Below are 12,287 nucleotides of genomic sequence, written 5' to 3' on the forward strand. Positions count from 1 at the left end.
TAGAAAGTTTTGCTGGGTAGGAAATTTTTGGCTGGAAGTTATTTTCTTTCAGAGTTTGGAATATGTTACTCCAAGCCCTTCTGGCTCTCATGACTTGGTTTGGGAAGTCTGGGGTGATTCTAATTGGTTTGCCTCTGAATGTCACTTGGCCCTTTGTTTTTGTTGCCTTTAAGATTCTCTGCTTGGCTTCCACATTGATCATTTTGACAATTATGTGGCGTGGGGATCCTCTTCTCTGATCCTCTCTAATGGGGGTTCTATAAGTTTCCTGTACCTGTGTATCAACCTCTTGCTCTATGTTTGGAAATTTTTCTGCTATTATTTCCTTGAAAAGATTGTTAATCCCTTTGGTTTCACCTTCTTTTCTCTCCTCTATTCCAATTATTCTTAGGTTAGCTCTCTTAAAATGGGCCCATATTTCTTCAATGTCAGATTCCTGCTGTCGAATTTTTTTTTCTAAATTAGAAACTATGCATTCATTTTTTGAATGATCATCTTCTAGGAGTGAGATTCTATTCTCCATGTGGTCTAATCGGTTTTGTACCTTGAATTGAGGCCTTTACTTCATTAATTGCATCCTTTATCTCTCTTTGGCTCTCTCTGAATTCCTTTCGAAACACCTCTATTATTTCTACAGTTATTTTCCTGATTTGATTTTCTATACATCTCTGAATTTCTGTTTTATCAGGTTCTGATGTTGTGGGGTTGTGGACATTCATTGCTCCATTGTTATTCCTCTTTCCCATGATTTCGGGAGTTTGTGCCTTCTCTGGGTTCTTTCCTGGGTCACTACGACTTCACTTAAGGTGCTCTGGATCTCGAGTCTGCGGTATCTCAGTCCCCACTACTCCTTTACTAGGTTGTATCGCAGAGTCTCAGACCCAGGGAGTCAATCGAGGCTGCTTTAGACCATGGGGGGTGCCAGGTTGCGCGTTCTCCTATGGTGTAATATCTCTGCCACCACCACTCCCCCACTGGGTCAAGTCCCTGGGAGTACAGTACTGGGATTTCTCCTCTAGGGGCCGCAATTTGACTCACTGTTGAGTGCGCAGATGGAGCTGTCATGGACTCGGTGAATTTGCTGCTGCTGCCGCCGGTAGCAATATGGTACCGCTGTTATGCCCTCGGCCGTGAGGCTGGCGTATTTCTTTTCTGTTTTTGAACTCCACTCTGAGTCCCTGCAGGGTGCGCTGAGCCCAGCCCCTGGGAGCTTTAGCTGCTCCGTGCGCCGAGAAATCTGCCGAATCCCGCCCGGTTGTTTCGCAGCGGCTCACCTCGGCTCGCTGTCCGCCGCTCCTCTCTGGAGTTTGGTGGGCTGTTGAGTGCGTTGGTCTGGTGCCGTCCAGTGAACTCGCCACTGCCGCGTCCTCGGGCGTGAGGCCGGCGTATCTCCTCTCTGGTTTCTGAGCTCCCTTATGAGTTCCCTTCCTCTCTGGAGCCTGGTGCTGCAAGGCAAAATGGCGCCCGCTGCTTCACGCTGCGGCTCCGGCTGCAGCACTGCGGTCTGGTTTCTGGTGTCTCGTTTTTCCAGCCCTCTTTTTCTCTGTCCCTTAAAATTACATTTTTTTGTTTCTCTGATGATGGTGTTTTCTGGCTATGAAAGGCGCTGATTTTGTGGTAATAGAGATTGGTTGTTAGCGGGGCTCATAAGCCCCGTTTTGCTCCGTCGCCATCTTCCCAGAAGTCTCCAAACAAATGTTATTAAAATATTATTCAAAAAATAAATGCCTGGAATGGTAGTGTATGTTTGTAATCCCTGCACTTGTGAGGCTGAGAAAGGAGATCAGAGGTTCAAAGCCAGCCTCAGTACTTAGTGAGGCTCGTAGCAACTTAGTGAGACCCTTTTTCCAAGTAAAAAGTAAAATAGGTCTGGGGTTGTAACTCAGAGGTAAAAGGCCTCCGGGTTCCATCTCCAGTGCCACAAAAAATAAAATAAAATAAAGAATGTATTCCTAGGATGTGATTCTGTAAGTCAAAACTCCAGAAGAAGACAACTAATTGCCAGTGGAGACTGGCAATAAGGCCACACAGACAAGCTCTCAACTGAGAATAAGCCAGCCAGAGGATGTGATTGGCATTTACAGGATCACTAAAGAAAAGGGAAGCCAAGCATGGTGGCACATGTCTATAATCCCAGCTCTTGGGAGGCTGAGGCAGGAGGATCATAGGTTCGAGGCCAGACTCAGCAACTTGGAGAGACCGTGCTTCAAAACAAAATAATAATAAAAATTTTAAAAACTGGGTAGCTGGGTGTGGTGGGGCATGCTTGTAATCCCCGTGCTTGGGAGGCGGAGACAGGAAGATTGCGCTGGTTCGAAGCCAGCCTAGCTGGCTTAAGAGATCCTGTTTCCAAATAAAAAAATGTAAAATAGGTCTGGGAGTGTAGCCCGAAGTAGAAGGGTTTCCAGGAACCCCAGTACCACCAAAATAAAAAATAAAAAAAAAACTGGGTGTAATACGGAGGTAGACTGTCTCTCAGATCAATGCCCAATAGGGAAAGGAGGAGGAAGGAAGGAAGGGAGGGAGGGATGGAGAGAGGGAGGGCTGAAGGGTACAAGGAGGGGTCCTGGATTCCTGAACAGCTGAAGTTAGCATGAAAGAAGACCTTGAAACCTGAGAATAATGGAAGTACCTACCACTTGACAGTCCAACTGCTGCCATAAGACAGAACTGTTAGTAGCAGAACAGATAAAGACTGTGTATAGCTGCAAAGGGACTAAGATGAAGTCTCTGGTCGGGGACAGACTGATAAAGGGCAACAAAGAAGACTAGAAGACAGATATTCCCTCAGTGGCCACTTATGAGCCATGTGGTCCTGCACAGAGGCCTGACCTCTCCCTGCCTGTGTTTCTTATAGAACATTCTTACGTAGAATTAGGATGATAGCAGCACCTTCATTGCACTGTCATGAGGATTAAGTGTGTTAATACATGGAGAGTACTTAGGCCCACGTCCAGCACATGCAGGCACTCACCTGAGCCTCCATCACCATTATCCACATCTAATCATCACGACTGCTGCCGGGAACGCAGCAGCCCCTTGACACGCTTATCAAACCACATGGGGTCTAGAGAGCGTCTTCCGGTTCAAAATGACTTCCCAGGGATGATTTCGTTTGGCCCTCACAATAAGGCTATGGCAGAGTATTACCATATATTGTTATAACTAATGTGTTAGTGCAGATGTGTGTTATTATGATACTCATTTTATGGATGAGGAGACTAAAGCTGAAAGGGGTGGAATGGCTTATCCAATGCCAATGTCCTCTGCTCCATGACTGGAAAATGCAAGAGCCAAGACAGGCACCCACGTGTTCTGACCTCTCGGCCACCTGTCACTTCTGTCACCTCCTGCCTCTCTCCTTTCCTTTGTTTTCCCACAGTTTCCTAGCAAGTCTATCAGGGACGTATAGGTATCCATGTCCCCCTGTCTCAATTGCCTCGGGGCAAGGAGTCATACCACCCGCACTGCCCTACCCCTCTACCATTTAGGAATTACCAATATACATGTGTGTGCTTCTCTGTGGGGCTCCCTCAGAAGCACACCCTGAGATGAGGCTTCGAGTACAAGTAGACCATTTGGGAGGTGATAGAGACAAGCTAGAAAGTAGCTGTAGCAGCCGGGGGGTGGTGGCACTCACACCTGAAAGGCTGAGATAGGAGGATTTAGGTTCAAAGCCAGCTCAGCAATTGAGTGAGTCTCCCTCACTAAATAAAAATAAAATGGGCTGGGGGTGTAGCTTGGAGGTACAATGTTCCTGGACCCAACCCCAGTACCACAGTTAGGAAGAAAGGGAGGGAGGGAAGGAGGAGAAGAAGGAATAAAGCAATAAATGGTGGCAGTGTAGAACATGCAATTCAAAGTTCTCCCACCAGAGGGGCAAGTAAGCTGAGATATTCACCCACTGACTCCCATCAGTCACTGGTTGAAGACAGGGGCTCAACCAGTGTATTAATTCCCCAGAGCTTCCAGTTTATCCTGCAAGATGGCAGAGGAGGTTCTAGATGCCAGAGAAAGCCCTCAAGCTAAGAGAACCAGGGCAAACAGGTGGACTCAGCAAGTAGGCACCAACAGTGTCTGCTGGGCATGCCAAAGAAATTGCGGATGTGCGCATGGCAAGCCTGACCATCATCTGATCAAGAGCACTTGGCAAGAACTGTGCTGTAACCCAACTGAGGGCTGCCAGACTGAGCAAGCCAAAACCCAACCAAAAAGAGTGCAGCATTTGGGACATACTTACACTAAAATGTATTGGCCACTTGTCTTAAATTCAAAGTTAACTGGGCATCCCATAATTTATCTGGCAACCCCAATCCAATTACCAGAGACTCTTAGTTGAGCACTGCCTTCCCAGCTTACAATCTCCTTTGGTCGTATGCTCATACTATGAAAAGTGGACTATAGGTCAGAAGCAGAGATCTTGCAATTCTACTATTGCAGTACTTGAAACCATATCAATACAATCAAGTCCTAACAGCACTCACAATGCCACTGGTTATCTAACTGGTGCCCAAGGGACATTTAGGAAGTCAAACCCCAATTCTCTCCAATTTTTATTAACATAGGTAGGCAGATAGCCTAGCACAGTGGCTAAAAGCCAGGGCTGTGGAGCCAGAGTCCCTGAGTTCAAATTCTAGCTCCGCAGTGGTGTTTGAGTGATGTTTGTAAGCTTCCTTTTCCCCATTTACAAAATGAGGAAGACGGCTTTTATTTAAAAGGTTACTATCAAGATTAAATGGGTAAGCCAAGGATGGTGGTATACACCTGTAATCCCAGTACTTGGGAAGCTGAGACAGGAGGATCTCAGTTTTGAGGCCAGTCTAAGCAACTTAGTGAGACTCTCTGCAACTTAATAAGACCTTGTTTCTAAATAAATAAATAAATAAATAAATAAATAAATAAATAGTGTATCTCAGAGGTAGAATGCCCCTGAGCTCAATTCCCAGCACCAGAAAAAAAATTAAATGGATAGAATACTCTTGGTAAAGTTCAATAAATATTAACTATTAGAAATAATAATAATAATAACAATAATAATAATAATAATAATTAGAAGGGTTTCATAAGATGAAAACTTACTGAAGTCTTTGTTTACTGTCTTTGCAACTGTGCATGAATGCTCCCAGAAAAACCAAAATTAACTCTGACCATGGCCCAAACCTGTCTCCTGTAGCTGTCTGGAGACCACACAGGAGATGACAGTCTGAGCAATGGTTCAGAAAGCCAGAGGATTAGGGGAGAAAGAGATCTGATGCATTACACCTAGAACCTTTGAAGTAATGACCCCAGAGGCAGAATGTTACCACCACGCACCCTCGAGAACGTGGGACAAATGGTTGGGCGAAGAGGGTGCTTGGATTAGAGCCTGCTGAGGGGTGAGGCCGGCGACGGACACAGCAAAGCTAGGATTGGAGCCTGTCATGAGTCAAGGCCGGTGCTGGAGCCTCCGAGGCCGGGATCGGAGCCTGCCGAGTGGTTAGGCTGGTGCTGGGGCCAGTGAAGCCGGGATCAGATCATGCCGTGAGGCAAGGCCAGTGCTGGGGCCTTCGAGGCTGGGATCAGAGCCTGCTGAGGGGTTAGGCTGGTGCCGAGGCCAACAAGGCCAGGATTGGAGCCTGCCGTGAGGCAAGGCCGGTCCTGGGGCCTCCAAGGCCGGGATCGGAGCCTGCCGAGGGGTTAGGCCGGTACCAGGGCCAATGGCTGGCATCTGAGCCAGCTGTGAGGCAAGGCCACTACTCGGGCCTCCGAGGCCATGATCAGAGCCTGCCGAGGAGTTAGGGTGGTGCCGGGGCCAACAACCGGCATCGGAGGCAGCCACGAAGCAAGGCTGGTGCTGGGGCCTCCGAGGCCAGGATCGGAGCCTGCCAAGGGGTTAGGCCGGTGCCGGGGCCAGTGAGGTCGGCATCGGAGCCTGCCGTGAGGCAAGGCCGCTACTGGGGCCTCCGAGGCTGATATCGGAGCCTGCCAAGGGGTTAGGCCGGTGCTGGGGCCAGTGAGGCCGGCATCGGAGCCTGCCGTGAGGCAAGGCCAGTGCTGGGGTCTTAGAGGCTGGGATCGGAGCCTGCCGAGGGGTTAGGCTGGTGCCGGGGCCAGCAAGGCCAGGATCGGAGCTTACCGTGAGGCAAGGCCGGTGCTGGGGCCTCCAAGGCCAGGATTGGAGTCTGCCGAGGGGTTAGGCTGGTGCCGGGGCCAACGGCCAGCATCGGAGCCTTCTGTGAGGCGAGGCCGCTATTGAGGCCTCCGAGGCCAGGATCAGAACCTGCTGAGGAGTTAGGCCGGTGCCAGGGCCAGCATGGCCGGGATCAGAGCCTACCGTGAGGCAAGGCTGGTGCTGGGGCCTCCGAGGCTGGGATCAGAGCCTGCTGATCATGGCCGGGATCAGAGCCTACCGTGAGGCAAGGCCGGAACTGGGGCCTCCGAGGCCGGGATTGGAGCCTGCTGAGGGGTTAGGCCGGTGCTGGAACTAGCGAGGCCGGCAATGGGGCCTGCCGTGAGGCAAGGCCAGTGCTGGGGCCTCCGAGGCCAGGATCGAAGCCTGCTGAGGGGTTAGGCCGGTGCCGGGGCCAGCGGCCGGCATCGGAGTCTTCCATGAGGCAAGGCCACTATTGAGGCCTCCGAGGCCGAGATCAGAGCCTGCCGAGGGGTCAGGCTGGTGCCAGGGCCAGCATGGCCGGCATCAGAGCCTTCCATGAGGCAAGGCAGCTATTGAGGCCTCCGAGGCCGGGATCGGAGCCTGCTGAGGGGTTAGGTCAGTGCTGGAGCTAGCGAGGCCGGCATCTGAGCCTGCCGTGAGACAAGGCCAGTGCTGGGGCCTCCGAGGCCAGGATCGGAGCCTGCCGAGGGGTTAGGCCAATGCCGGGGCCATCGGCTAGCATCGGAGCCTGCCGTGAGGAAGGCCAGTGCTGGGGCCTCCGAGGCCGGGATCGGAGCCAGCTGAGGGGTTAGGCCAGTGTCGGGGCCAGCAAGACCAGAATTGGGGCCTCCCATGAGGCAAGGCCGCTGCTTGAGCCAGTAAGGTCTGGATCAGTCCACTGGGTAGCCAGGCTACAACTGGGGCTGTCAAGAGTGGGATCGGTATTTTCAACGCAGCATGTACAGAGAAATATCACAGAAAATTAAAACCAAATGCTTCCCCTAATCAGCAATAACTAGGAGGAAAGGGGCAACAAGAAGTGGCCGAGCTATAGAAAGGGCCCTATAGTGAAGCAATTAAGGTGACCAATCAGAGGGTATGGAATAGGGGAGGATGGAGCCTCTTTAAAAAGCAGGAGGTACATAAACATATGTATCAAAGTTAATCACCAAACAAGCATGGGATCGAGGGAGGGAGAGGGAATGGATGGGGACTGGATGAGGGCTCATTGGATGATGTGTGCTTGTATATCCTCTCAAGTCGTGTATTCCAATGTGATGTATGATTACAATGCACCAATAAAAATAAATTAAAAAAAAAAGAAAGCCAGAGGATTCAGGGAATTCTTGCTGAGGAGCTCTGTAGGTCCCTCTGTGCACCATTCCACCACACTTACCTTTAGAAATGTATGGTTCATTGTCAGGCAGCTGGTGGGCAGCAGGAGCACTGGTCTCTGGCCTGGGCACTGGGATGGGGGGCCTGCTGGCCAGGTCCACAGAAAAGGTCTCATCTTCATCCACCGTGTGATAAACATCTTCTTCCCTGCCAGGATGGTGCTGCTCTCTCTCCAAACTGGCCCTTCCCATGCTGTTGCCTAGAAACAGAGAGAGGTGACTGAGAGGCAGCCAAACAAATTGGGCAACTCTAGTCATGAGCGGAGAAGTGGTCATTCCTTATCAGCACAGTACTGGCCTCTGGCAAAGGCGCCTCCACTGCATTGTCTGCTCAAAATCCCCAATGAAGCAATCGAGAGAACTCCAATGTCTCATCATTTGCCAGGGAACCAAACACCAGGCTCTGTCACCTCAAGTTCTCTGCTAGGATTCTGTTACTAGTCCCTTAGAATTAGGAGAAAAGAGGGCCCATCCCCATGGCCTAGGAACACCTGAGTCTATCCCCTGGTGTCTGGGAAGCAGCTCGAAGATGTCCTAGAGTCTGCTGCCAACTGATCCAGTCCTCTTCGGCTTCCTCAAAACAGCTACAGGAGATCGTTCTTGAGGACACCCCTCCATGCCAAGCACTGTTCCAGATGTATAACCACGTTATTATCTCCTTTGCTTTTGCAATAATGCTGTGGAGTAGCAATTGCCATTAATCTCATTTTGCAGATAAAGAAACTGGAGCCTTGAGGATTTAAAGAACTTTCTAAAGCCAAGTCAGTGCTCAGGAGAGCCAGCGCTGGAGCTGCCCTCTTAACCCCCATGATCTCCTGATTCTTTTAAAATCTCTGCTCCCTCTGCTCCGACTGACAAAAAAGACTAAGGACGGAAGCTTGCCTCCCACCTGTGCCCACCGGGTCCCACATCCCTCAGGTTCCCTTGGTAATGCTCGGTATCTTCCCCTGGCATCATCCAGTCAATAAGTGTTGATTAAATGCCCATTTGAGATACAGGAATGGAGAGAGCTTGGGCCATCTTCCTAGGGAATGTCCAAGCCTGGAGTTAACTGGGGATTTTGTTTTCATTGCATCTTTTCTGAGCTGCAGGGAGACTGCTTGTGACTTTCTGATGTCAGGGGTCCAGAGGATTGACCAAGCTGGTCCTGACTCATTAGAGAAACCTAGTTCTGTAATAATTTGGATTTCATAATGTCCCTTGAGATCTCTCAAAGAGTGGGTACCCATGTTAGGGGCAGGTTGCTGGGGAGGGGTCCCTGGGAGTGCGGCCCCTTGTTCACACTCTTGCTTCTGGCTTCAGGATGTGAGAGCAGAACCTTGCTCTCTCCCTCCTGCTTCCTACTACCATGTCCTGAGCTCCACAGATCCAGCCTAACATGGACTGAACCCCAAATCTACAAAACTATGGACACACAAGTCTTCCTTCCTCTAAGTTGTGTGGCCGGTTGTTTTGGATTATAGCAGTGAGAAGAATGGCTGAGACAAGTTCCTAGAGCTCTGCCTTCAAGATAAATTCCCATTTATCCACTCATCCTTGAACATGTTGGGCAAAAGCATGAGGAAACTCTGGGGAGGCTTGCCCAATATTGACAAAATGAGGCGTCCCAGGAGAGCCATCGCCTGCCTCAGAGGGAAACAGTGATACCAGAGGACCTGTCTCTCACTCACCACCTCCAAACTCACTGCCTTTGCCTCAGTTCTTTTTTTTTTTTTTTCTTTTTTGGTGGTACTGGGGTTCCTGGAAGCCCTTCTACATCCGGGATACACTCCCAGACCCATTTTTTATATTTTTATTTGGAAACAGGGTCTCTTAAGCCAGCGCAGCTGGCTCTGAACCTGCGCAATCCTCCTGTCTCCGCCTCCCAAGCGCGGAGATTACAAGCATGCACCACCACACCTGGCTGCCTCGGTTCTTCATCCTGCCAAATGCTGCCCTGACTCTGGGAGGTTTCTCCTCTGCCTGGGACCCTCTTCCCTCCATGCTGTGGCAGGCCAGGCCAGCCCAGCCGCTGTGTCCCCTTCTCAGAGAGGCCTCATGGGCCACCCTGCCTGAACTGGCTCCTGCCTGTACTTACCCTCATCATTCGCCATCCCTCTGCTCCACTTGCACATGCATTAACTGGTTGGGCTATTTCCTGCCTAGACTGTCAGCTACAAGAGGGCAGGCCCTGCCCCTGGCTCACTGCCATGTCCTCCAGCCAAATGCAGGGCCTTCCACACAGCAGTTGCTCAGCAACACTCTGAGAATAAATGGATGAGGAGCCTGGAGCAGCCGGACACACCTGTAATCCCAGTACTTGGGAGGCTGAGATAGGAGGTTGGCAAGTTCAAGACCAGCCTGAGAAATTTAGTGAGACCCTATCTCAAAATAAAAATAATTTTTAAAAGGGCTAGGAGAGCCAGGCATGGTGGTGCACAATTGTAATCCCCGCGGTTGGGAGGCTGATACAGGAGGATCACGCAGGTTCAAAGCCAGCCTCTGCTGGCTTAAGAGACCCTGTCTCCGAATAAAATATAAAATAGGTCTGGGAGTGTAGCCCGGAAGTAGAAGTCCCCTGACTTCCATCCCCAGTACCACAAAAAAAAAAAAAAAAAAAAAGGGGGCTGGGAGAGCCAGGCATGGTGGCACACACTTATAATCCCAGTACTTGGGAGGCTGAGACAGGAGGATCGCAGGTTCATGGCTAGCCTCAGCTACTTAGTGAGGGCTGGGGTTGTAGCTTAGAGGTATATTGTCCCTGAGTTCAATCCCCAATTCTGCAAAAACAAAGACAAAACAAAAGGGCTGGGAGTGTAGCACAGAGGTAGAGTGTCCCTGGGTTCCACTCTGCCCTCCACACAATGAATGGATGGCTAAATCCTGGGTAAACAGTGCTTCTAATGCATCCGTTTTGAGCCTCCCAGTGGTCTGCATACGGTGCCTGCTCACTCTCCCAAAGCTTCCTAATCTGGGCCAGGCAGACCCTTAGGGACCCAGGCAAAGCTCAGGGGTGCTACAGCATCAGGATAAGAGAAAGCCTCCTTTTCTTCTACAGAAGAAGCTAAATTTATGGCTTCAGAAGCTGCAAGAGCCAGGTGTGTAGAGTCTGTGTGTGAATAACATCCCCTCCTTAGCAACATCTGTCCACAGGTGGGGCCCTGCGTAAGAAGTAGCACTTTATAAGAGAGCTGTGAACCACGTCCTTCTTCATTTCCATCATGGCTACAGATAATCACTCCATTCCCTGGGCTTCTGCTGGCCAAACAAGAGTGGTCTGCAGAAAGAATCCCCAGTCCCACCCTAAACACCAAGCTCCTTGGGACCAAAAAATGCCAGGAAAGCTAAAAAAGAAGGGCTATAGAAAATTTACTACCCGTGTTTAAGGTCAATCAAAGGAACTCAGTTCGTGCTACTGGAGTCCCTAACAATATATTCTTAGCCTGTTTCTCCGCCACTCCCATCTAGATCAGACTGTATGTATCATTTAAAATGCTTAACTAATGAGTTAAATAATGAATGTATTGAATGACTTAATAATTACATAAGGTAACATACCAGCATTTGTCGGTATGTCCCAGATTCTGCTCTGTGCCAGGCACGGCATTTTATTAGGGACAGAGAGTTCATCCCTGCCTAGAATCTTTACAGCACTGGTGCTGACTGGCTGACGACACATGAATGGAGCTGGGGGACAAGCCCTTAGGACCTGCCCAGGTCACCTGTCCCAGCCCCATCTCCACACTTCCCTCCCTACCCTGCATAGGCAAACAGATCTGTGATTTCCAAATTGATTCTTCAGAGCTGCCAAATCCCAAGAGATCATATCAGGTAGAAAGGAGAGGCTGAGCAGAGGGCTTGCAAATAGTTCTGGTTCTACCTGCTCTGGACTAGGCCTCTATATAAGATTTTGTTTGAAAGAATGTTTTCTGCAGCCCTTTGGGAATGTAAGCATGGTAGAACATCATAAGAGAACAATATGATATTGTCAAAATCATAAATACATACTTTCTTGGAATCAGCTATTGTCTTCCTCCCTCCCAGTAAAGAGGCTTGAACCCACAGGTAATTTCCAACTGTTACCTCCCCAGCCATTTTGCTTTTTAGAGTTTTTTGTTGTTGATGTTTTGTTTTGTTTGTTTTTTGGGGTTTTTTTGTTGTTTTTATTTTATTTTTATTTTTATTTTTTTGGTGGTGGTGGTACTGGGGTTCCTGGGAGCCCTTCTACCTCCGGGCTACACTCCCAGACCTATTTTTTATATTTTTATTTGGAAACAGGATCTCTTAAGCCAGTACGGCTGGCTTGGAACCTGCATGATCCTCCTGTCTCCACCTCCCAAGCACGGGAATTACAAGTGTGCGCCACCACGCCCGGCGGTTTTTGGGGGTTTTTTTGAGACAGGGTCTCACTAAATTGGTGAGCCTTCCTGAGTTGTTAGTATTATAGGTATAAACCACTGTGTTCTGCTCCAGCAATTCGATCTCTAGTAATTGATAGTACACAGACTTAAATGTGTGAAAAGACATATACAACTAAGAGATTCACTGTGCCAAGATTTACAAAAGCAAAAAGCTGGTAATCGTCTCAATAGGAAACGGATTAAATACATTAGGTAATATTACCTATAATGGAAAGCTAGCTGTTAGAAGCTAATGCTCATGCTGATATAACACTACTTGTGAACAAAAAGAAAAGGAGATATAGATCTGTATATATTAATATATCCAGAAGTTTTCTGAAGTGTTTAGGGTGGGAGACAAACTTGTTTTCATTGCTTAAA

General features: G+C 49.2%; 1 protein-coding gene across 1 annotated transcript in view; it reads right to left on the reverse strand.

Moving 5' to 3' along the window:
• The window catches only part of PIK3AP1 (phosphoinositide-3-kinase adaptor protein 1), a gene marked incomplete at both ends in the record, with an annotated part of 149,763 nt that overhangs the window by 30,922 nt on the left and 106,554 nt on the right, over positions 1-12,287 (reverse strand). The window contains one exon of the mRNA XM_080694843.1: positions 7,530-7,727. Within this exon, the coding sequence (XP_080550969.1) occupies positions 7,530-7,727 (198 nt within the window). The remainder of the gene's footprint in view (positions 1-7,529; positions 7,728-12,287) is intronic.

Source organism: Muscardinus avellanarius, assembly GCF_963383645.1.
Source record: "Muscardinus avellanarius genome assembly, chromosome: 4".
Taxonomy (NCBI): domain Eukaryota; kingdom Metazoa; phylum Chordata; class Mammalia; order Rodentia; family Gliridae; genus Muscardinus; species Muscardinus avellanarius.